Source organism: Arachis duranensis, chromosome 2 (genome assembly GCF_000817695.3).
Source record: "Arachis duranensis cultivar V14167 chromosome 2, aradu.V14167.gnm2.J7QH, whole genome shotgun sequence".
Classification (NCBI taxonomy): Eukaryota; Viridiplantae; Streptophyta; class Magnoliopsida; order Fabales; family Fabaceae; genus Arachis; species Arachis duranensis.
The window spans coordinates 89,693,616-89,719,535 of NC_029773.3; the positions used below are offsets into that span (position 1 = coordinate 89,693,616).

General features: G+C 37.3%; 2 protein-coding genes and 1 long non-coding RNA gene across 11 annotated transcripts in view; all 3 read left to right on the plus strand.

Moving 5' to 3' along the window:
• LOC107475921 (cysteine-tryptophan domain-containing zinc finger protein 3) lies at positions 1–8,855 on the plus strand (the record flags this gene model as incomplete). The annotated part of the gene is given in 13 exon segments (XM_016095602.3): positions 1–41; positions 289–445; positions 1,181–1,253; positions 1,358–1,488; positions 1,598–2,017; positions 2,111–3,357; positions 3,574–3,962; positions 4,055–5,595; positions 5,680–5,837; positions 6,172–6,332; positions 7,008–7,168; positions 7,740–8,406; positions 8,581–8,855. Coding segments are annotated over 11 exon segments (4,581 nt in total). The 3' UTR covers positions 7,935–8,406; positions 8,581–8,855.
• Positions 8,856–10,279: 1,424 nt separating this feature from the next.
• Positions 10,280–25,920, plus strand: part of LOC107475923 (putative disease resistance RPP13-like protein 1) — a 23,490-nt gene continuing 7,849 nt past the window's right edge. The window contains exons 1-6 of one of the 8 annotated variants that reach the window (XM_052257058.1): positions 10,395–10,861; positions 20,654–23,678; positions 24,089–24,247; positions 24,732–24,818; positions 24,932–25,010; positions 25,646–25,914. In XM_052257058.1, coding sequence (XP_052113018.1) covers positions 10,564–10,861; positions 20,654–23,634 — 3,279 coding nt within the window. In that variant the 5' untranslated portion in view covers positions 10,395–10,563 and the 3' untranslated portion in view covers positions 23,635–23,678; positions 24,089–24,247; positions 24,732–24,818; positions 24,932–25,010; positions 25,646–25,914. Of the gene's footprint in view, positions 14,046–14,531; positions 14,621–14,723; positions 14,911–20,653; positions 24,248–24,731; positions 24,819–24,931; positions 25,011–25,645; positions 25,915–25,920 lie in introns of those variants that run through there. The other 7 variants (XM_052257059.1, XM_052257057.1, XM_052257056.1 and 4 more) reach the window with 7 other exon arrangements.
• Positions 15,494–19,203, plus strand: LOC110278067 (uncharacterized). Of its 2 annotated transcripts, XR_002371158.2 has the most exons (5): positions 15,494–16,149; positions 16,267–16,384; positions 17,132–18,513; positions 18,790–18,905; positions 19,025–19,203. It is a non-coding gene; the product is annotated as an uncharacterized LOC110278067 (long non-coding RNA). The 2 variants fall into 2 exon arrangements; XR_008005837.1 differs by having other exon boundaries at positions 15,494–16,384.

Here is a 25,920-nt window from a genome sequence, read left to right on the forward strand (position 1 = left end):
AAGATTAGGGAGTCGTTTACTTCCACCGATTGTCGAACAAGGCTAGTGCTTTTAGTTTTTTTTTTTTTTCAGTTTAAATTATAATTTAGATTGTGAAGAAAAAGTTGCAATTTGAGGTTATGATTCGTAACTCGATCGTGTGGGTGAAGTTTTTTAAGTGTGCTTTTTATTTCTGATGAATGGTTTGGTGGAAAATTTGGGTCTTTTGAATGCGGAGGTTTTAAGTTGCAGGGATTGTTTTCTGTGTAATTTTTAATTTTATTTTTTGATGAATTTTGTGGAAATTAGGGATGCGAGAAAGGGGTTAGGGTTAGGGTTTGGTGGTGGTGGAAGGAGCAGAATGGAGGAGTCTGAACTTGAAGAGGGAGAGGCATGCTCATTCCAGAACCACGAGGAGGATCTTGATGATGCTAGCATCGATCCTGATGTTGATCTCTCTTACATTGTAAGTGCTGTTTTTGTGTTCCTTTAATTATAGATGTTTAGGGTCTTGTACTCAAATTGTTCTTTTGAAATTCCTGTATTTTACGACTTCTTTTTTGCTTGTTTTACTATCCTGGATTCAATGCCTTAGCTCTTAACTATGTGTTTCCCTAGTTTGTGCAATTTATTTGGAGTTGTGCTTTACAGAATTGCGCTTTATTAGGATTGAATTGAACATTTGGAATGTATTTTATTTTATGTGTGATGTTTCACATAGAGGGTGTGATAAAAAAAAAAAATCCTTAATTTTGGTGGCATTTGGTCCTCAACTTGATGCATTAGATGATTGAAGAAACTTTTGCTTAGAATGTCTGTTTAGACGGTGATAAAGGTGGTGCTTTAATGTAGCTGATAGTGTAAAGGGTTTCTTTTCTCCTACCCTTCGTTGGTGTAGATTTGTTGTTGATGCTTCTCACATACCTGCTTATAGTTCTATAACTTTTATCCTTTGATAGGATAGGATTACATATAATGTCAACCATGTACTGAAAGATATAAGAGTGTTTTGTTTGTTCTTTTTTGAATTATTTCAGTTCATAGAGCTCACATTTTGGGAAGTTTGTGTGAATTGGAGAAACTTATTTAATTTGGAAATTGAGCTGACTGAGTGTGTGATGGCTGTTAATGCATCCTAAAGATTCATCCTTACATTTCTCTACTGTATGGTTTATGCCTTTTGGAATTTTATTTTTCAAAGGATGCAAAACTTCAAGATGTTCTGGGACACTTTCAGAAGGATTTTGAGGGTGGGGTGTGTGCAGAGAATCTTGGTAAGTTGTAACATCTTATAACCAAGATTCAAGTGCAGTGCTGAATAGTTATCAGTTCCCGTTCTAGTGTTCTAACGGCATTGGGGAACACTTCATCATTACAGGGGCTAAATTTGGTGGTTATGGATCATTTTTACCTTCCAGTCAGCGGTCTCCTGGATGGGGTCATCCAAGGACTCCATCAAAAGCTCATAGTCAAAATACATCGAAATCTTCCCCTAAGTTGCAACCAGAGGTAAATTTCTTACATTAATATGGGGCCAAATATGTATATGTACATTTGTCAAATTGATCATGGCTTTAGGTTTTGTTATTCCAAATTAATCTATTGTACATCTAAACAGGGTGGGCAAGGGGATGCTGTACAATTTTCAAATGGAAATCAGTCATTGAGACCTGGCCCAGGTTCTGCTGGCTACTCAAGGCTGCCTGCTGTTAAGGCACCTTCTGTTAATGATGCTATCACTCAAGAAAATGGCATGACAACTGCTGGTGCTGAGGTGTTCACTTCTAATGACGCTCTCACGCAAGAAAATGGTTCTCTAAGCATAAAGCCTAGAAGCACATCAGACCGGAAGACACTGAAATTTCGAATCAAGATGGGTGCTGACAATTTACCAACACGGAGAAATGCTGCTATCTATAGTGGACTTGGTCTTGATGTGTCTCCATCATCATCACTTGATGACAGCCCCTCAGAAAGTGAAGGAATTTCTCATGAGCGTCAAGATGCTCCTTTTGAATCTCCATCTTGTATCCTTAAGGTGAACTTTCTGTTTCCAATTTGATTCTGTGCTATCTCCATATTGTGCTTGAAGAGACTGGAAAATGTTTTCTCTTATGGTGTCTTGAAACAGATTATGACGGACCTCCCTATGCTGCTGTCGCCTCTAACTGATGATCTCATTCAGTTAATAGAAAGGGAAACATGTGCCAGAGAGAGCACACCTGTCCCTGTTTATATTAATAAGCCAGAAAGTTCTGGGATGTTACCGCAAGAATCTAACACTCTAAGAGGCAAAGGCAACAAAAAATCGTCAGGAAGGAAGAAAATTAAGTCTCTAGACGGTTATGAGTCCTCAATGGACATGAAGAGCGACAGTAAGAAGAATGTTCTATCACGGAAGGAACAGGGTATAAATGCAGTGAATACTGAGGAGCGGCTTTCGAAAACCCCGAAGCTTCCACTTCTATCCAGTTCATATTCTTTGCGTGATGATTCAGTAAAGGCTGTGGAAGTTAACAAGGGTATAATGAGGGAGAAGACATTTTCTGATCATGGACAAAAGGGTTTAGTGGAGTCAACATCTACCGAAAATGGTTATGTTGAAAGAATAAAGGGAGGTTCAGGTGATCCAGCACAAAGGAGCCTGGTGGAGCCAACAACTTCTGAAGTGAATGGTAAGACAAAGGGAGGTTTAGGGAGGAAATTTGTGGGAGAGAAGGTTTCTCTAAATGATTCATTGGCTTGTACAGAAAAAGACAATCCTGGGAGAGTTAAAATTTGTGATTCAGTGTGGGGTGAGCCAAATACTCCTAAGAATTCAAAAGGAAGCCATGGCACTGTCACTGCTGTGATACAAAAGCAGAAGTTAAAGTCTGGCACCTCTTTGGTGCCTAAAGTAAAGAAGAGTTTTGATGGTAGTTCGATGTCAAAAAATGAAACTGAAGAGGCCAGGGTACAAAAAGGCCCTGGAAAGGCTAGAGATACATACAGAGACTTCTTTGGGGAACTAGATGAAGAGGAGGACAGAATGGCCTCGCCAGAAACCTCATATGGGGGTAAACTGAAGGAAACCGAGGCTGTCAAGAGGCGCACACCTGAAATTACTCGTGGAATAAAGGAGAGATTAGGTGGTGCTGAGAAGGTTGATAAGTCATTAATATCTGATGAAGATCCTAAAAGAGCCACAAATGTCCAGTACACTAATGTGAATGGTGCTGCGGCGGATATTGGAAAAGGAGATCCTGCATCACTGGCTCCAGTTGTGATGGAAGATAATTGGGTGCAGTGTGACCGGTGTCATAAGTGGCGCCTTCTTCCAGCCGGCACTAATCCTGATAGCCTGCCTGAAAAGTGGTTGTGTAGTATGCTTGATTGGCTGTAAGTTCTAGTCCTGTGATTAAATATTTAGAAGATATTTGCCCATTTTTTATCCAAAAGTCCTTATTAAAATAAATAGTTAGGAATCTTGAGCTTGCTTGGTAACATATAATGACATCTGTTTATGTTGAATTGTGGATTATTTGGATAGCAAACTAAGTCAATTACATAAATGTTTCTTTGTTTCAAACCTTACAAAATTTGCATAATGTGCAGGCCTGATATGAATCGCTGTAATGTTAGTGAGGACGATACCACAAAAGCCCTTATTACATTATATCAAGTGCCTCCTCATAATGGTCAAAGCAACGTGCAAAATGTCCCTGCAAGTGTTATGGTAGCAGGAATTGTACCAACTACCCAGCAAAACAATGATCTGTTTGCAATGCCTGGAGGGAAGAAAAAACCTATGAAAAAGACATTGAACTCTGCCAATAAAGATGGCTCTTCTCAATTTTCATCTTCTATGAAGAAAAGCTTGCCCTCATCAGTGAAAAGTAGGAGCTTAAATGATGTAAATAAATCTCCTGCTTTGAGTAACCCTGATGTTTTGGTGAAGAAACACAAAACTAAGCAGCGAATGCTGGAGCAGGATCCTGATGGAGGTAATTTATTTTACCAGATAATGAATGTGCTTATCTATTTGTGTAGTATTAGCAACTGGTGTTTATGTCTGTTTATCAAAATTTGTTGGTAGGTGATACAAAGAATGTGAAAGCAAAAATCAGGAAGGACACTGATCAAGATAGTTCTAGACCATACAAGAAAAGTAAGATCGATGGTAATGATGAAGAGTGGATGCCGCAGAATGGGCCTGCTAGGAAGGGGGGATACAGCTCGAATAGTAATGTTCCAACTACTTCAGTTGGCAAAGATCCACTTAGACCAAAAGATCGCTCCTCTTCAAGGGACTCTAAATACAATGGTAATGACAAGCTACTGCCTTCAGCTGAGATAGCAAAAGATAAGGGTCAGGGTTCCATGGATGAGGGATCCCTGAATTTTGGGAATTATGATTCCAATGGTGCTCTTAAAAAGAGGAAACTGAAGGAATATCAGGATGCTCAATTACAGGAGAGTCATGTGGAGTTTAGTGACTCTCGGAGGGAAAAGAAGCCAAGAAATTCAAAATCTGAAGGTAGAGAATCAAGTTCCAGTAAAGGAAGTGGCAGGACAGACAAAAAAGGTAGTCATACTAAGAACCACAAATTCAGGCAAAATCCAGGGAGTGCGCCATCACAACGGAGTGTGGGTGGTATGGAGAGTTCAAAGGTAGATTTGGGGCCTCTGAGGGCTTCTGCTGCTGCCACTACTTCAAGCTCGTCAAAGGTTTCTGGCTCACATCAAACCAAAGCTAGCTTCCAGGAATTGAAAGGCTCGCCAGTGGAATCAGTTTCTTCATCACCTATGAGAATTTTAAATACAGATAAATTTACAAATAGGGAACTGACGGTGAAAGATGGATTTCATGATGCTGCTGCTGTGGTTAGTGCAACTGAGCAAGTTAAAGATCGATGTCATGGTGAAGACAGCACCGGCGTTTATCATGCTAATGTGACTCATCCAAGGAAGATTGGCAAAGGATCACTTTTGAAGGATAATGGTGGCAGCTATAAGTCTGAGTCTATTGCTGAAAAGTTCAAAAGTTCTATCCAACTGCAAGATGAATCTCCTCCATCAGAGGCAAAACAGCGTAAGGAAGGCAATGCAAAGCTGCAAGAGAATGTTGGGTCAAAGCTTGACAAAAGCGAGAATATACTTGTTGGGAAGAAAGATTATACAGAAAATGATATTAGGAAAATACAGAATGGATTAAATAAAGAGCACAACTTTCAAGAAGTCCGTACAAATGGCATTTGCAAGCAGGAGGCATTGCCTGCTACTAGTCAGAGCCAGTTGACAGAATGTGATATTGAAAGATCTTCAAAAAGGCCTCTTTCAGAAAGAAATGACAAAGGAGTAATTGGAAAAGGTAAGTTGTCATTGCCACCCTCTGGAGATGTAGCAGGTGATCTTCCCCAAGTAGATGATGAATTGAAGTTGCAAAAGAAACAAATTCGAAAGGGTGAATATCAAAATGGAACACAGCAAGTTAATTCCAGACATCCCACGATTAATGGACACAAATCCAGGGAGCTTGACAACCCTACTCCAAACAGAAGAGATTCTAATAGCCATTCGGCTAGCAATGCTTTGAAAGAAGCTAAAGACTTAAAGCATCTGGCTGATCGTCTTAAGGTTTTTTTCGTACAATCACTTCTGGATTAATTCTTTTTAATTCTCATTGGTACTTATTTTAAAGATTTTGGGTTTACCATGCAGAATTTAGAATCCACTCTCGAGAGCACGGGGATTTACTTACGAGCTGCACTGAAGTTTCTTCATGGAGCCTCTCTATTAGAATCTAGCAACAATGATAGTAACAAGAATGAGATGATTCAGTATATCCATATTTATAGTACCACAGCAAAATTGTGCGAGTAAGTTGATATTTTTTTTTTAATTAATTTATTTCTTGAAAAACACACAACCTTATTGAAGGGTTAATTGTCTTTCCTTGTGAATTTGGTACATACAATCTAATAAAACTATAAACATTGTACCACAAATGTTTGTGAAAAGTTCAATAGACCCTTCTCACTCTATGTAACTGTTATACATGTTTATAACTTATTTCATATTTGTAGTTTGTCCATGTTGGTGGTAGTACATAAAATTGATGGATTTTAGCTGAGCTTTATTTTTACTTTTGGGTGGCATATGTAGCCTCAAGTTTTTTATTTAATTCCTTTTTTGATATTCTCTATTTGATAGGTTTTGTGCCCATGAATATGAGAAATTGAAAGACATGGCTGGAGCTGCTCTGGCTTACAAATGCATGGAGGTGGCATATATGAGGGTTGTATATTCCTCAAGCACTAATGCAAGCAGAGATCGGCATGAGCTGCAGACAGCTATGCAAATGGTTCCTCTTGGTAATGAATTATTTTACCAGATTTTGGTGTTTGAGTGATGCTATCATTTCTTTCTTACTGGAGTTCTCACTTACCATTTAAATTTGTGCTCGACATCCTACCGCATACCAGTCCCTTTTGGTAAATAACTAGTAAAATATAGCTTAAGCATGAAATCACGGTAGAGTATTCTTTTATTTTATTTTTATTTTTAATTTTTGATTTTGGGTTTCAAAAATTATTATGTCTCATGTAGCTCTATCACATATTTTCCAAACATTGTTCATCAGGCTAGATGTCAGATTCATAAACACAGGTTGGGAAAAAAAAAACTAATGTTGAGCTAGACTAGTTGAAGTCCAGTAGACTTCAGATATTGGTGGTTTAGACCAAAAAGAATCATAATTACAGATCTCATCAGTTGGTGTATAATTAAGAAAGCGATGGTGATAGAATAAGGACAGGTAGATATGGCCAATTTGCTAGATGATAGCAAGTTTAAGATTCTTTGTATTTTTGTCCTGTTATTATGTACCCATTCTTCGCTTCCTCACCAGCACCATTAACTGTGAGAATATTGTTGGTGAAATGGGAGTAGATGTATGTCTAATTCCCTTTTTTTAACCCCTATATCTTTTTCTCTATATTATCATCATTATATCACTATTTTGATTAGCTCCTTGTCACATTTGTTAGGTGAGTCACCTTCATCGTCTGCATCTGATGTTGATAATGTTAACAACTCTATAACAGCAGACAAGGTTGCCTTGTGCAAGATTACCAGCTCCCCCCAAGTTGCTGGAACCCATGTTATTGCTGCCAGAAATCGTCCTAATATGGCGCGACTGCTCAATTATGTAAGTATACACATGAAAATTGTGCTGACAAATTGGGCTTTATCTCAATTATTTATTTTGGAGTACTAGGATTGGAACCTAGATTATTATATTTAGTAAGATACTAACAAATGCAGCAAATTAAATTACAGTAAGTTATGAACATGGTGCACAACTTAGCTAAAAAAAACATTTTTGGGACCTTTCTCTTTGATTCAGATCAAGGAGAATTTAAAAACTTGTGAATAGTAGTAAGATCCTAGTGTAAATAATACATAGCAACAAAAGAGTTGTTCAAGTCTAAAACATCCAAGGTCTTTAATCTGAATGAGTTGAAGGATTGAAACACCAAAACAAAGGGAATTAGAATATCAAGGAAACAGGGTTAAGATAGTTCTAAATGGGGACATTGTTCCACAATTCAGGTAGTATGAATAAATAAAAATACCTTCTCTTTCCTAGGCCATTACTTAATTTACATTCATACTTGTCTTTGAATATTTTTTATTTTATTTTTTTTTTCCAATTAAAAATCTTGTTTGATCAGGTGGATCCAATAGGATGTGAATATAAGTGACTTGTCATGTTTCAGGTTCAGGATATGAATTCTGCTATGGAAGCCTCAAGGAGATCACAGAGTGCTTTTGCAGCTGCTAATTCAAACCTTGGTGAGGGTAAGTATGCAGAGGGTTTGTCATCCATCAAGAAGGCTCTTGACTTTAGCTTTCAGGATATAGAAGGTTTACTGCAATTGGTTCGACTTGCTATGGAGGCGATAGCTCGGTGAAGCATCCAGGCAGTTGCAAGATCATCTAGCCTGTTAAGCATTGCTTGTTGGTTAAGTCTGCCTTCGCTGAGACAAATGATGGGCTGAACCGTACTATGAAGGGCACGGTTTATCATATAAAATCTTGTGTATATACATGTCTGCGATGCAAACACACAGAAATGGGGATCAGATACCAAGAATGAAGAGTGTGTTAAATCTCTAGAAAGTATGGAGGTATTAAAATTCTGGAGTTGGAGTTTCTTTAAAGCAAGTTCTTAGCTCCTTTGAAATTCTTGCCATTGCTTGGTCTCTTCTCTTTCTCGAGGGAGTATTATTATTTTTTTTTTTGCGACCCAAAAATGTAAAGTTATATATGCTAGAGAAAGGGATTTTGTAGAGCTTTGCATTCAAATGTAGTCACCCATGTTCCAGTTGAAAATAGTCACTCTTGGATCATCACTCCAAAGGAAGGAGTTGAAGGGAGTTGAATGTAAGTGAGCCTTTTCTCTTGTAGTTTGGTTTCCTTTACTAAATCCTCTCAATTGAAAAATCCATGTTGATTTTACCATTGATTGGTTATCACTTGGGTCAATCAGTAGTAAAACTGAATTTTTGGATTGAGAGAATCATTTCACTTTCTGATTCTTATTCAACTTGTATGCAGGTTGCCTTGTACAAATTTAGGATCACTGGCGAAACTTTTTTTCCCCCTCTTTTTTTCTTTTCTTTCTTTCCTCATCTTTTTTCTTTTTGTTATAAAAAAAGGCTATTGGTAGTTGATAGAGAACAGAAGACAATAAATAACAATTGGCAGTGGGAGCATGTACAGCAGGAAATTAACTTTTTAAGTTGCAGTTTGTAATATTATCAATTTTTCTGATATAAAATCTCATGAACAAGGTTGCTCTACTGATTAAGACAGACATTAGATATAATATAACGCTGATGGTCATAAAAGCACCAAGAAAATGCTTGGCTTTAAATATAGATTTTATTTCTCGACACCTTCGTTGGATTATAAGATCGTTACATTATTCATGTATTGTTATATTATAAAAAATGTTATACACACGTACACACAACAAAGTTGATTGAATGATGTTCGTTTTTTATATCGATAGTAGATTAAATTAGATTTAACTAGTGGCGGCACTAATAACCTATGATGCATAGATACTTCGAACTAGTTGCGCTATTTCCATTTGATACATGTCATGTCAAATACTTTGAAGATACTTCTAGTTATATTTGATATTTATTACTTTTCATAAATTATATATCTAAACAAGTAATATTCATTAATAATAAACCAAATAAATTTGGGTTTAAACTGATTTGTATTAATTCTGATATTAGTATTATGCTCTTAGATAAAAAAAAAGTTTTATATTTTATCAGATATTATACTAAAGCCGTATTGTAGTATCTTGTAATTTTTAAACATTGTCATGTCCTGATATCTGCATTATGTAATGCAATATCCCATACTTAATAATTCAAGTTTAGAGGCGAAAAATCAAAGGGAATAGTAGTACTCTTTGGTCTTTTCTAGACCGAAGACCAGTTAATAGTTATTTCTTTGTTGCTGGTTTGATAACAGTAACAAAGAAAGATTAATGGAAATCATGTTTGAAGAAGAGAAAAGGAAATTTGGATTTGATGTAAAGGCAATAGATTGGAAAGATTATATCACCAATGTTCATATTCCAGCTCTAAAGGAAGGGGAATGGGTACTTAAGGCTGCATTTGTTCATAGGGACGGAACACTGAGATAGAAATACAGAAACATAAAATCGTATTTGATAGATGAGACATAGACAAAGATATTGTATCAAGAAATACTGAATTAGTTGAGACATAGACAAAGATATTGTATCAAGAAATACTGAATTAGTGTATTTTGTGTCCATCTTGATAGGAAGGATACAAAGACACTAACAAGAGATACAACTTATTTTTTAATTTTTCTTTTGTTATTCTTATTAATATTTTATAATTATATTTTTTTATTATTATATTTTTCTTCTAAAATTTTTTGGATGAAGAAAAAATGAGAATAAATTATATTTTCATAATTTGTTCTAATTTATCACTAAGTACAATATAAAAACACAATTTTGTGTCTCTATTCTTTGTGCATGTTCTCATGTCTTGTCTTGTCTTGTCCTCAGTACTTAATTTAGAACCATGGTTTTTTCACAATGAAGCTTAGAAATAGGTACATGGCACATGGGTTTACATTTGATCTGATAGTACATTACAATTTCTTCATGCAATAATTTAGGCAAGTAGGACAAAGGTAATAATGCAGCTTACTGCACGAGGTAAAACATCATAATTATCATTGATCAACTTTTAAATATCATCTTATTGGCTATTGGATGCAGTGTGGACCATACATATAATTATGAAAGAACTCAAACATGTGACTTTTTTTTCCGAGGAAGAGAGAAGGAAGCATCATATGAACTTGTCCCAAAGACCAATGAGCATGTGTGACGTCAATTTCTTTTTGCTACAAGGAAAACAAAATACATAAGCAGTTAAGCATCACTTTCTGAACCTGCTGCTACTTCTTCCTTTACCTTCATTGCGAACAATCATCCACTACTTTCTTTGTTTTCTTTCTTCTAATCTTGAGATCAACATGGCTGCAAGATTTGTGGGAGAAGCTTTTCTCAACTCTGCACTTGGCACTATCTACGACATGCTGATTTCACCCTTACTTGTCAACTTCATCCAGAGAAAGAAGCTTAACCGGAAACTGGTTGAGAAGCTGGAGACAGTTCTGAAGGCTGCTCATGCTGTGATCAATGACGCGGAGCGGAGGCAGATCGAAGAGGAAGCTGTGAAGGACTGGCTGGACAGGCTGAAGGATGCTGTGTACGATGCTGAAGACATACTTGATGAAGTCACCACCAAAGCTGCCATTCAAAAGGTTCAAGGTAACTCTCTGTCTCGCTATGTCAATTTGCATAGTGATGGCGAGATAGTAACCAAGATAGAAGAGATCATTGATGCATTAGAGACGATTGTAAATGAGAAAGATGGTCTTGGCTTGAAGGAGATACCGGTGGAGGACATGTCATGGAGGATCCCCTCAACATCTCTGGTTGGTGTGCATCAAATATATGGCAGGGACCAAGATAGGGAGGCCATGGTAAAACTGTTGTTAGATGTTACCAATGACGGTGGAATATCAGTGATTCCTATGGTCGGCATGGGTGGAATAGGAAAGACTACTTTGGCTCAGATGGTTTACAATGATGACCAAGTGAAACAAAAATTTGATGTTAAGGCATGGGTTTGTGATGGGCAAGAAGAATTTGACGTTCTTAAGGTGACAAATGCTGTGATGGAAGCAACTTCTAGTTCTTGCAGCTCAACTGAGTTAAACACAATTCAGGAGAGCTTGAAGAAAGTCCTAGCAGGGAAGAAGTTGTTAGTTGTTTTGGATGATATGTGGAGTAACAATTATGATGCCTGGATAAGTTTTTTAAAGCCCTTTAAATCTAGTAACGGGGCTGTTATGATTCTTGTAACAACCCGTCTTGATTCCACTGCTGATATGGTGAAAACTATTCCAATTTACCATTTGAGTTTGTTGGGTGATGATCACTGCTGGTCAGTGTTTGCAGATCATGCATGTCTTAATTCTGTTGAATCCCATAGCCGTTCTGCTTTAGAAGTAGTTGGTCGAAAAATTGTCAAAAAGTGTAATGGGTTAGCTTTGGCTGCTCAAACACTTGGAGGTTTATTAAGAGCAAGAAAAGAAGTAGCGGATTGGGAGTTTATATTGAGGAGTGAAATTTGGGAACTTCCCAAAAAAGATAGTGGGATTCTTCCTGCATTGAGAATCAGTTATCACTACCTTCCTTCACACTTAAAACGTTGTTTTGTTTATTGTTCTTTATTCCCAAAAGACTATCCATTCGAAAGAGATATACTGGTGTTATTGTGGATGGCAGAAGGTCTTTTGCAACAACCAAAGAGTGGCAGCACTTTAGCAGAAGTTGGTTCTAAATATTTTAATGATTTGGTTTCCAGATCATTTTTCCAACATTCTAACACCAATAAAGATTTATTTGTGATGCACGATCTCATGCATGATTTAGCAATATTCTATGGTGGAAAGTTCTTTTCTAGAAACTTTGAACTCGAAACTGCAGACAAGCATGATGCTTGTCCTCGTCCTCGTCATCTTTCATATAATGATTGGATCGATGATTTGCTATTCTCAGAGATCTTGGAAGTATGTGGTTGTTTAAAAAATGCAAGGACATTGCTTTATGTCGGTTCTGGTGTATGGGATGTTTCCCCAGGGGAATATGATCCTTGTCGCTTACTTGCACAGTTGAAGCACTTAAGGGTTTTGTCATTTCAATTCCTTCCTCTTGATGATTCAATAAGTGATTTGATCCATTTGCGTTATTTGGATCTCTCTTATACACCTATGGTGACATTGCCAGAGTCAATGAGCAAATTGTATAATTTACAAACACTGAAGTTGAAGGGTGCATATCTAGAAAAGCTTCCAAGCAACATGCAGGATCTTGTAAATTTGCTTCATTTGGATCTCTCTTATACGGAAATTGAGGTATTGCCCGAGTCATTGAGCGAATTGCATAATTTACAAACGTTGAAGTTGAGAGAGTGTGAAAACTTGAAAAAGCTTCCAAGCAAGATGAAAGATCTTATAAATTTGCACCATCTCGATATTGAAGGTACTGAAATAGAAGAGATGCCGAAACGGATGAGTAAATTAAAAGACCTGCAGATTTTATGTTACTATATTGTTGGCGAGCACGAAGAGAATGGGATAGGGGAATTGGGAGGACTTGTAAATCTTCAAGGGTTATTTAGTATTAAGAAATTAGAGAATGTGGTTGATAGCAGTGAAGCTTGGAAGGCAAGGATGGTTGACAAGAAATACATCAGTCATTTATGCTTGAAGTGGTCATCAGGTGAAGATAGTGATATTGTTGATTTCCAAATCGAAAAAGATGTGCTTAGCAAATTAGAACCTCACAATGACCTGAAATTTCTAGAAATAAATGGTTACAGGGGTACCGTGTTTCCGGATTGGGTAGGACAGTCTTCGTACCATAACATGACTGCATTGTATCTGACTGGATGCTGTAATTGTTTAGTGCTTCCTTCACTTGGACAGTTACCCGCTCTAACGAGACTGGAGATTTCACATTGTGATATGGTGAAGATGATTGGTGGGTCATTCTATAAGGGTGATGGAACACATCAGCATCAGGAGACACCCTTCCGATCCCTTAAATATCTGACTATTCAAAAACTGCCTTGCTGGGAGGAATGGGAGTCTTATGAATGTGATGATGACGATGATGCACCATTTCCGAAACTTGAGGAGCTCCGTATTTATAACTGTCCTAAGTTAAGAGGAGATTTGCCCACTTTCCTTCCGTCTTTGAAAAAACTTATCATTGAAAGATGCGAGGAGCTTGGTTGTTATCTGCCAAGAGCTCCCATCATTCGCGAATTAAGAATATTTGGCAACCAGGAAGCAAGAATGCGGGACCTACCACTTTTACTGCAACTACTAAGAATCGAAGGAAAGCAGCTTGTGGATTCTCTGTTTGAGGCCATGGCCATGACCCACACCCAACCAACCTCTCTCACGGAGTTAAGTATCTCAAATTGCTCATCAGTGGTATCATTTCCAGGGGATGCTTTGCCCCCTTCGTTGAAACAGTTGCGCGTATACGATTGCAAGAATGTAGAATTCCCAATGCAACACCAACAACATGAGTCACTAAGGAGTCTTACAATAAACAACAGCTGTGATTCGCTTACATCCTTCGCATTCCCAGCGTTCCCGAATCTCAATGATCTGAGAATTGAAAGATGTGAAAATTTGACATCTCTGGAGCTGTCACAGTCACAGTCCCTCGAACTATTAACGGTTGAAGAATGCCCTAAGCTGGAGAACATAATAAGGCTGCCTGCCTCTTTAAGTCTACTCCAAATCGACAAATGTCCGTTGTTGGGTGAAGGCATAGAGAGGAAGGACCCCCACATTTGGCCATCCATTTCCCACATCCCCATTATTTATGTTGACGGCACAAGGATCCTCCGTGACTCAACATCTTAAAACAGGTAACTCTTTTGCTGTCTCTTCCCCAAAGGCACTTCATCTTCACCAACATCAAATTCATTCTTTCATACATTATATTATCATTAACATAATTTTATTCTTACTGAATTTCATCAACCCATTTTATTTTTTTGTATTAACAAGTCATGCTGCTTGTTTATCAAATCTACTCTACACTGTTTCAAATCATGTGTCTCATGTCCTTCTACTAGTATAAAACTTTATCCTCTGTCATAACACTGTTAATCACCACTACAGCACATGGTCGGGGCAAATTTAGTTATCATGATAACAGAAAGGAATTCTGAGGCATGCCTTTTGACCAAAACTTGACTTTTCAGTTTTGAGTTGCATTATATGGTTGTTAGTGTATCATAACTCGTAATTCAATTGGCCCATCTTCGCCATCACTCGTCTACTTCACTTTTTAAGCTTCTCTTCGACGGTTGCACAACAAAATAGTAAGACATTTGGTCTCTTTTTTGCAGGAAGCATCTCGGATAAAGAGTTTGGCTGATATTCTCTGCAGTTGACAATTCATAATTTTGTGATTTTTCGGATAAAAAGATATGTCCTTGTAAGAAAAAAAGCATTTATGCCCCCCAACTATATATTCCTGACTTCCTGTACTTGATTTGCTACACTTTCCTAAATCCTAATTTTCCTTACTTTTGTTGCAGTAACATTTTTGGGCTGCCTTGACCACCTTCCTTTTGCTATTTCCTCCCCTTCCAATTCAATGTTGAGTTTCTTACTGCTTTTGCTGGTCTTGCCTTGAGAGTTGTAAGCAACTTTTCACTTTTTCATTGCATCCATATTTGTTTCATTTTTCTTCTTCTGTAATGTGAACGAACATGTACATTATTGCTTAATGCCTTCTTGCCTTCTTCGTATGAATAATGGAATATAGATAAAATGGAAGAAAATATGATCTAGGAATATACAATTTTAATTCTAGTCAAATAATGATGCCTTGAGAAGCTTAATTAATTTTCGTAATTTTACCAAAGGTATTCAGGTAAAATTTTAAGTTACTCATTGTTTCATTGCATGATGCATATTATACTACTAAAACCATGTTTTCCTAAGATTAATTTTATTGGCACTGTTACCTCTGAATTTTGGTCATTCTGGTAGTTACATATTATGAATGTCACTAGGGCTATATATATTGGACTTGTACCCTCACTCTATCATATAGAGCACCAATGACTGTAGAGTGTAGAGAGTAGATGCATCAGTTCTCATTGATTTAACCACCATGTATCTTAATCACTAAGCATATTCAAATTACATAGCAGTTGAGGACAAGGACATTGCAAGCAACAAATTACATTCTTAGTGATGTTTGTTATTTATTTATTTTTTCTTGTGGTAGCTATAATATTAATATATGTTGCTATGTTCTTCAGGTTGATAGGGTATGTAATGTCCCAAGCTTTTTTTTCTATTATTACTATCTTACCCTTTAATTTTATCAAAATTCCTACATTACCCTTATTCCTCCTACCCAACCCTAACCCTAAATTGCTAAACAACTTCCACTCTTCCTCATCAACCACAGCCCCCTTCTTTTCAAAACTCACACCATACACAAATACACCCACGTAGAAAAAAAAAAGAGAGAGAACGGTAGAAGGGCTGCTGCCTCCATGCCTCACCGCCGAAGTTCTGCTGCTGCCAAGTCGCCATTGACATCAACCCTAGAAAAAGAGGGAGTCTGCGAGTTGAAGGAAGTTGGAGGAGTGTCGCTGCCATTAGCATTTTGCGGTGCCGCCATCATGGTCGCCGAGAAGGAGGAGGACCCGCGAGGAAGAGGGACGCGGTCAGTCTCATCGTCATCAGATCCGTCTTTGCCGATGGAGACCCCATCGCCAAGCTACTGCACCGCCGCTGCCACTGTGGGTTTCCGGGAAGAGGAGCTCTAGCGGGAGAGAGAGAACGAGAGAGTTCGCAGAAAGAGAAACATCACCATACACGAACAGAGGGGGGAGGAGGAACTCACCGGAGGAAAAGGAGACTCGTCGCCAGGAATGGCGGTACCGTCGCCGGAAAATACGCCGGAGCTTCCAAACTCACCGGCAACACTACCTTGCCACTGTTCTGGTCTAGCTTCTTCCCTTAGTCTGTCCTGTTTTCACCTTATCTCTGCCACTGATTCATTTTTCTACCTTGTCCTTGTTTTGATTTATTTTTGTCTTTATTCTGTTTTGGATCTTCCAGAATTTTATCTGCCTTTGTCTCTGTATTCGATTTGAAATGACTGCCTGGTGTTGTGGTCATTGTCGCTGTCGTGAGACACACTCTGGGTTTAGTCTCTTCGGTCCGTTAGGACCATGCTGTGAGTAGGCTTTATATTTATAATTGTTTGATCGTGCATCTATAATTATTTTTACATATATCTATTATGATCTTTGAATTATACTCATTATATTTGTCTAGAACAGTTTTAAATTGATTAGAATAATTGATTTATTAAAAATTGAATAATTCATTTTTATGAAGTTTATACCTTCGGAACTATACATGAGACCATATATATTTTTTTATGAAGTTTTGCATTATTTTAAATTGTTTGAATTTACTTGAATATCTGTTTTTGAAGCATTGAAGTATTTGTTGGTATTCACTTAGTTTAAAGATTGTGAAATATATTTGAAATGTGTTATGATTGAAAAACTATGATAGGAAAGGATTCTGATGAGAAAGTATAATATGATCTGATTTGATTCGATACCTTATATATTTGAAAGATTAAAGATTTGTGTGTTTATATGCATCTGACTCAGACTCAATCTAGCAGAGGTGTTGCTAGCTTAATGTAAAAGCCACGCGTTAGATCTGTTATTCTATTAGGACACACAAGAGGAAATGGCTACACATAGAGGTGGAGCCGCCCATGTGTGGACTTTTGATTTGATTTCTGTATGAGAACTCCCTTATTGATTCACTTATTATTATTAACTATTATTTTCTAATTAAAGTTACTTTGATAATAATGTTTATATGGTCTCATGTCGATTATAAATGTATTGTCTAGTCACTGAGTTGTAAACTCATCCCTTTTTTTTTAAAAAATATTTTTCAGGAACAACTACTTGACTATGTGAAACTTTTTATTCAAGAGTAACAATCTGCAGCGAGTACGTATTCTTTGTCGAGTTCCTAGATGTATATGCTCCATATGTCACAGGCAGGATCCAACCATTTGTAATTATTTTATTTTTGTTAAAAATATATATAACTATTTATTTTAGAATTTGTAAAATATTTATAACTTTCTTATTCAACTTATAATTGCGTCGGTTTAGGCTTGCTAAGGGACTATTTTCCTGAGCGCCGGTCATGACTCATTTTGGGTCGTGACAGGGTACATCAAGCATGTCATGAATTCCACCATGGCTCTATCAATTCAGAACTCTTTGGCGCCGTTCAGATCCCTGGGAGCTCCAAGATGGGGCGGTGGATTGTTAGTCACCCTTAGGATTTAGATAAAGCTGTAGACAATTGGAACGAGGAAAATAGGCTCTTTTTAGAAAGCTGTTAAGGCCATTTAGGTAAAGATAGGATAGTTAGTAGGAGTAGTTGTTAGGTTAGTTACTATAAAGGAATTGAGAATGTAATTGATGGGAATAAGGGTAGTGGCCTAAACAGTTAGTATTAGAAGGCTTGCTGAACTCATTGTAAAGCAAATTTTGATGTTGAATAAAAAAACTGGAGAGTACCGCCTCTCTTTCCTCTTGTGGAGTTCTTAACCTTGGTCTAAACAAAGTGTTACATTGGTGTTTTTGCCATTAACTTATGGAGAGATTGGTATTGAACATGGGGGTGGGGATGAGATTGATAGTAAAACTTGTCATGTTTCATTTGATGTTGACGGTAATGTTGCAGTCTCAAAAAATTTGGAAGCATGTGATAATTTTAAATTTGCAAGAACATTGTTAAGGGATGCCCTTCCATTATTACAACCTCAAAGGAAATAGTCCTTGTGTATGACTTTTACTATCAAAGCTGGAGAGCTTAAGAGTTTTTTTCATTTGAATGGTTTCCTCTTGAATCATTGGCCAATTCAACAGACAAACTGATAAATTTGTGTTATTTGGATCTTTCTGAATCCTCCATAAAGATATAACCTGAGTCATCTACAAATATTGAAGTTGAATTGTTTGACTTTCTGGTGCCTGGTCCACAGATCTTCTTTGCATATGTTTACCACCTAAGGCAAGTTTGTATAATCTTTTCTACATCACATGCAATTGCACACTCATTCTTAATTTTATCTCTTCTAGAATGTCAGAAAGTCCTAGTATATCCTAGTGAATCAGTGCAGTTATTGTTAACTTCTATCAAATTGAAGCATTGAAGGTAGAAGCTGTTTCTTCCAACTACCATCTTTGACCTTCCATTAGGCATCAAAGCAGAGGATGTGATGTTGTTTGAGACACCTCCAGAGCTGAGACGAGAATGGAGGTAGACAAGAAGCTAACTCTGGATTGACTTCAAGATTGCGAATTTTATCAAAATCTTAATTTTACCAGATAATGAATGTGCTTATCTGTTAGTGTAGTATAGGATACTGGTGTTTATGTACTTTTTGCAATGCATGTTGAATGGATATTCGTTTTTAATTGTTATTCCTACTAGTTTAACATCTTCTGAAACAATTCAAAAGGAAGAATGCAATTTGTATATTAAAGAACAAGAAAATCATGCATTGTAAGAATTTTCAACTCGCTTTACTTCCAGGCTGCACTGAAATTTCTTCATGGAGCCTCTCTGTTAGAATCTACCAACAATGATAGTAACGAGAATGAGATGATTCAGTCTATCCAAATTTATAGTAGCACAACAAAATTGTGCGAGTAAGTTGATAGTTTTTATTTATTAATTTATTTTTAAAAAAATAAAAAACCTTATTGAAGGGTTAATTGTTTTTCCTTGTGAATGTGATTTCCTTTTTTTGATATTCTTTATTTGATAGGTTTTGTGCCCACGAATATGAAATTAAAAGACATGGCTGGAGCTGCTCTGGCTTACAAATGCATGGAGGTGGCATATATGAGGGTAGAATATAGCTTAATCATAAAATCACAATAGAGTATTCTTTTATTTTATTTTTATTTATTTTATTTTTTATTTTGGGTTGAAAAATTGTTACGCCTCGTGTAGCTCTATCACATATTTTCCGAACATTGTTCATCATGCTAGATGTCAGAGTCATAAACAAAGGTTGGGGGAAAAAGCCTAATGTTGAACTAAACTAGTAGATTAAATTAAGATTTAACTAGTGGCAGCACTATCAACCTATGATGCATAGATACTTCAAACTAGTCACCGTATTTCCATTATCCCTGCTGTAATTTATTAGTATAATAAATTAATAATCATCATATCCGTGTAATCTATTACTAAGTAGAGAGTCTAACCATGTTAAATCCTTCTTGTCATGTGTTACCAATCAATTGTTATCCACATTTCGTTATCATGTTGGGTGGAGGAAGGCCCTCATGATTTAGATGGCCATAAATAGAATGGAAAATGTTAGTGTGTTGAAAGTTTCAACTCAAAAATTGATGCAAATATCACCACCCTATTGGCTATTGGACTTCATAAGAATCTACAACAGAAAGAAGAAAGCAATAACTCTAACAACAACCAATATAAAAAAGAGAACGAGAACCACATAAAAAAGATTAAGTTCATCAACTAAAATAAATACAAAAATTAAATTATCAAATAAAAATATTACTTTATAACTTCAACATCCAAATTTATTATATTACAAATTATTTTAAATAAAATATCTTTTAAATTTAATTTTAATTAATTACGTCCCGTGTATCGGCAAATCACATTCTAGTTTTTTTAAATCTCTTTAACCCGATTTGCAATTACATGAAGTCTAAAGTCAAACATAGAATTATTTTCAGCAGTACACACCATTTTTAGCCGCATATTTTGAATTGAATATTCTAGTCAGGTTCTTTAAGGATCAGAACCAACTTCCACCGCGGAAGACAAATCCATCATGCTATTGGCTATTGGATGCAGTGTGGACCACACATATAATTATGAAAGCACTCAAACATATGACTTTTTTTTTCCGAGGAAGAGAGAAGGAAGCATCATATGAACTTGTCCCAAAGACCAATGAGCATGTGTGAAGTCAATGTCTTCTTGCTACAAGGAAAACAAAATACATAAGCAATTAAGCATCACTTTCTGAACCTGCTGCTACTTCTTCCTTTACCTTCATTGCAAACAATCATCCACTACTTTCCTTGTTTTCTTTCTTCTAATCTTGAGATCAACATGGCTGCAAGATTTGTGGGAGAAGCTTTTCTCAACTCTGCACTTGGCACTATCTACGACATGCTGATTTCACCCTTACTTGTCAACTTCATCCAGCGAAAGAAGCTTAACCGGAAGCTGGTTGAGAAGCTGGAGACAGTTCTGAAGGCTGCTCATGCTGTGATCAATGACGCCGAGCGGAGGCAGATCGAGGAGGAGGATGTGAAGCACTGGCTGGACAGGCTGAAGGATGCTGTGTACGACGCTGAAGACATACTTGATGAAGTCACCACCAAAGCTGCCATTCAAAAAGTTCAAGGTAACTCTCTGTCTCGCTATGTCAATTTGCATGGTGATGGTGAGATAGTAACCAAGATAGAAGAGATCATTGATGCATTAGAGTCGATTGTAAATGAGAAAGATGGTCTTGGCTTGAAGGAGATACCGGTGGAGGACATGTCATGGAGGATCCCCTCAACATCTCTGGTTGGTGTGCATCAAATATATGGCAGGGACCAAGATAGGGAGACCATAGTAAAACTGTTGTTAGATGTTACCAATGACGGTGGAATATCCGTGATTTCTATGGTCGGCTTGGGTGGAATAGGAAAGACTACTTTGGCTCGGATAGTTTACAATGATGACCGAGTGAAACAAAAATTTGATGTTAAGGCATGGGTTTGTGATGGGCAAGAGAAATTTGACGTTCTTAAGGTGACAAAGGCTGTGATGGAAGCAACTTCTAGTTCTTGCAGCTCAACTGAGTTAAACACAATTCAGGAGAGCTTGAAGAAAGTCCTAGCTGGGAAGAAGTTGTTGGTTGTTTTGGATGATATGTGGAGTTACAATTATGATGCCTGGATAAGTTTTTTAAAGCCTTTCAAATCTAGTAACGGGGGTGTTAAGATTCTTGTAACAACCCGTCATGATTCAATTGCTGATATGGTTAAAACTATTCCATCTTTTCATTTGAGTTTGTTGGGTGATGATCACTGCTGGTCAGTGTTTGCAGATCATGCATGTCTTAATTCTGTTGAATCCCATAGCCGTTCTGCTTTAGAAGTAGTTGGTCGAAAAATTGTCAAAAAGTGTAATGGGTTAGCTTTGGCTGCTCAAACACTTGGAGGTTTATTAAGAGCAAGAAAAGAAGTAGCGGATTGGGAGTTTATATTGAGGAGTGAAATTTGGGAACTTCCCGAAAAAGATGGTGGGATTCTTCCTGCATTGAGAATCAGTTATCACTACCTCCCCTCGTACTTAAAACGTTGCTTTGTTTATTGTTCTTTATTCCCAAAAGACTATAAATTCAAAAGAGATGAACTAGTGTTATTGTGGATGGCAGAAGGTCTTTTGCAGCAACCAAAGAGTGGCAGCACTTTAGAAAAAGTGGGTTCTAAATATTTTAATGATTTGGTTTCGAGATCATTTTTCCAAGATTCTAAGACCGATGAAGGATATTTTGTGATGCACGATCTCATGCATGATTTATCAATATTCTATGGTGGAAAGTTCTTTTCTAGAAACTTTGAAGATGAAACTGCAGACAAGCATGATGCTTGTCCTCGTCATCTTTCATATGGTTTTGGCCTCGATGATTCGGTATTCTCAGAGATCTTGGAAGTATGTAATTGTTTAAAAAATGCAAGGACATTGCTGCATATCGGTTTTGAAACATGGGATGATTCCACAGAGGAATATGATCCTTGTCGCTTACTTGCACAGTTGAAGCACTTAAGGGTTTTGTCATTTCAATTCCTTCCTCTTGATGAGCTTGATTCAATAAGTGATTTGATCCATTTGCGTTATTTGGATCTCTCTCGTTCATTTATGGTGACATTGCCAGAGTCAATGAGCAAATTGTATAATTTACAAACACTGAAGTTGAGAAAGTGTGAAAAACTGAAAAAGCTTCCAAGCAACGTGCAGGATCTTGTAAATTTGCTTCATTTGGATCTCTCTGATACGGCAATTGAGGTATTGCCCGAGTCATTGAGCAAATTGCATAATTTACAAACGTTGAAGTTGACAGGGTGTGGACGACTAAAAAAGCTTCCAAGCAAGATGCAAGATCTTGTAAATCTGCGCCGTCTCGATATTGGAGATACTGATTTAGAAGAGATGCCAAGAGGGATGAGCAAATTAAAAGATTTGCAGATTCTGTGTTACTATATTGTCGGCAAGTATGAAGAGAACGGGATAGGAGAATTGGGAGAACTTGTAAATCTTCAAGGGTCATTTTATATTCAGCAATTGGAGAATGTGGTTGATAGCAGTGAAGCTTGGAAGGCAAGAATGGTTGATAAGAAATACATCACTTTTTTATGGTTGGAGTGGTCATCATACGAAGAAAGTGAGGTTTGTGATTTCCAAACTGAAAAAGATATACTTGAGAAATTACGTCCTCACAAAGACTTGAAGAAGCTAGTCATCGATGGTTACAGAGGTACGATGTTTCCGGATTGGGTAGGGCAGTCTTCGTACCACAACATGACTGAGTTGCAGCTGAGTGGATGCAGGAATTGTTGGGTGCTTCCTTCACTTGGACAGTTACCCGCTCTAACGAGACTGGAGATTTCACATTGTGATATGGTGAAGATGATTGGTGGGTCATTCTATAAGGGTGATGGAACTCATCAGCATCAGGAGACACCCTTCCGATCCCTTAAATATCTGGAATTTTATGAAATGGGTTGCTGGGAGGAATGGGAGTCATATGAATGTGATGATGATGATGATGCACCATTTCCGAAACTTGAAGATCTTCGGATACAGAACTGTCCTAAGTTAAGAGGAGATTTGCCCACTTTCCTTCCGTCTTTGAAAAACCTCCACATTAGAGGATGCCAGGAGATTGGTTGTTATCTGCCAAGAGCTCCCATCCTAAGCGAATTAAGAATATATGGCAAACAGGACGCAAGAATGCGGGACCAACCACTTTCCATGTTGGAGAAAGTAGATATTAATGGAGAGCAGCTTGTGGATTCTCTGTTTGAGGCCATGACCCACACCCAACCAACCTCTCTCATAGACCTACACATCTCAGAGTGCTCATCAGCCATATCATTTCCAGGGGATTCTTTGCCTCCTTCATTGCAACAGTTGCAGATCAATAACTGCAAGAATGTAGAATTCCCAATGCAACACCAACAACATCACTCACTAAGGAGTCTTAGAATAGACAACAGCTGTGATTCGCTTACATCCTTGGCATTGCCAGCGTTCCCAAATCTCAAGTATCTCACAATCGCAAGACTTGAAAATTTGACATCTCTGGAGGTGTCACAGTCACAGTCCCTCTGAGACTTATTCATTGAAGAATGCCCTAAGCTGGAGAACATAATAAGGCTGCCTGCCTCTTTACATTATCTCTACATCAGCAAATGTGGGTTGTTGGGTGAAGGCATAGAGAGGAAGGACCCCCACATTTGGCCATCCATTTCCCACATCCCCTACATTGAAGTTGACGGCGCAGAGATCCTCAATGACTCAACATCTTAAAACAGGTAACTCTTTTGCTATCTCTCTATATCCCAAAGCGGCTTCACTTCATCTTCCCCAACATCATATTGAAAGAGTTGCGCATATACAATTGCAAGAATGTAGAATTCCCAATGCAACACCAACAACATCACTCGCTACAGACATTACAAATACACAACAGCTGTGATTCGCTTACATCCTTCGCATTGCCAGCGTTCCCAAATCTCAATTATCTCACAATTTCAGAGTGCCCTAAGCTGGAGAACATAATAAGGCTGCCTGCCTCTTTAAGTCTACTCTACATCGACAAATGTCCGTTGTTGGGTGAAGGCATAGAGAGGAAGGACCCCCACATTTGGCCATCCATTTCCCACATCCCCCGCATTCGACTTGATTGGAAATGGATTCGCAACGACTCAACATCTTAAAACAGGTACTCTCTCTCTCTATCTCTCTCTCTCTCTCTCTCTCACACACACAAGCATTTCATCTTCAGCAACATCATATTCATTCTTTGGTACATTATTACATTATATTATCATTACGATAGTTTTATTCTAACTGAATTTCATCAATGCATTTTATCTTTTTATCAAATCTACTCTATACTGTTTCAAATCATGTGTCTCATGTCCTTCTACTCTAAATATAAAACCCAGTCCTCACTTATTATGACACTCTTAATCACCACTACAGTACCTGGTTGAGGCAAAATTAGTTGTCATGATATCAGAAAGGAATTCTGAGGCATGTTTTTTAACCATGTTTTGACTTTTGTGTAGCATTATATATCATAACTCATAATTCAATTGGCCCATCTTCACTATCAATCTGCTACTTCCACCTTTTAAGCTTCTTGTCATAGTTGGACTATTGCACAACAACATAGTAAAGAACTTTTGCTATCTTTTTTGCAGGAACCATCTCCTCGGAAGGAGTATGCATGATTCTGCCCTTGACAATTGGTAATTTTGTGGACAATTATGTGATTTTAGGATAAAAAGGTATGTCTATTGTAAGAGAAAAACATTTATGCCCGCAACTACATTCCTGTACTTGATTTGCTCCAACACATTCCTAAATTCTAATCACTTTCCTGATTTGGTTGCGATAACAGATTTTTGGGCTGCCTTGACCACCTTCTTCTTGCTCTTTGCTTGTTCATATTGCTTTTCACCGGTCTTGCATTGAGAACTGTAAGCAACTTTTACCCTTTCATTAATCATTATATCCATATTTGTTTCATTTTTCTTCTTCCGTAATGGGAATAAACAAAATGCCTTTTTTGTAATAATAATTGAATATAGGTAAAATGGCCGAAATATGATCTAGGTATATAAAATTTTAATAACATTAAAATAATGATGTCTTCAGATGCTTAATTAATTGGCATACTTTTATCAAAGGTATTCGTGTAAAAAGATTTTTGAGTTCTTAAGTTATTCTTTCAGTGCATGATGCATATTATACTCTAACACCATGGTTTCCTGAGATTAATTTTATTGGCACCGTTACCTCTGAATTTTGGTGGTTCTGGTAGTTATATATTATGAATATCACTGGAGCTATATGTATTGTACTTGTACCTTCACTCTGTGATGATTGATATAGAGCAGCAATGTCAATGGCAACTTTAGAGTAGAGAGTAGATGCATCAACTCTGATTGATTTAACCACCATGTATCTTAACCACTAAGCATATGCAAATTACATAGTAGTTGAGGACAAGGACATGACAAGTAGCAAATTACATTCCTAGTGTTGTTTGTTATTTATTTATTTTTTCTGGTGGTAGCAATAATATTTTAATCTAAGTGGCCATGTTCTTCAGGTTGCTAGGGTACATCAAACATGTCATCAATTCCACCATATGGCTCTATCAATTCAGATTCCACTTGGATGGAAGGAAATAGGAGATGTGTAACCACTGAGCAGCCCTTTCTCTTTCTCTTTTGAACGTTGGGAATAACATACAAACTTTGTGCATTCAGATTTGTTCATAAAATTGATAATTTTGACTGCTTAGCTGAGTCCATTACTGAGATACTCTATGCCATTTGATTTAGAATCATGCTTTTCTATCTTTTTTTTTTTTTTTGCCAAGTA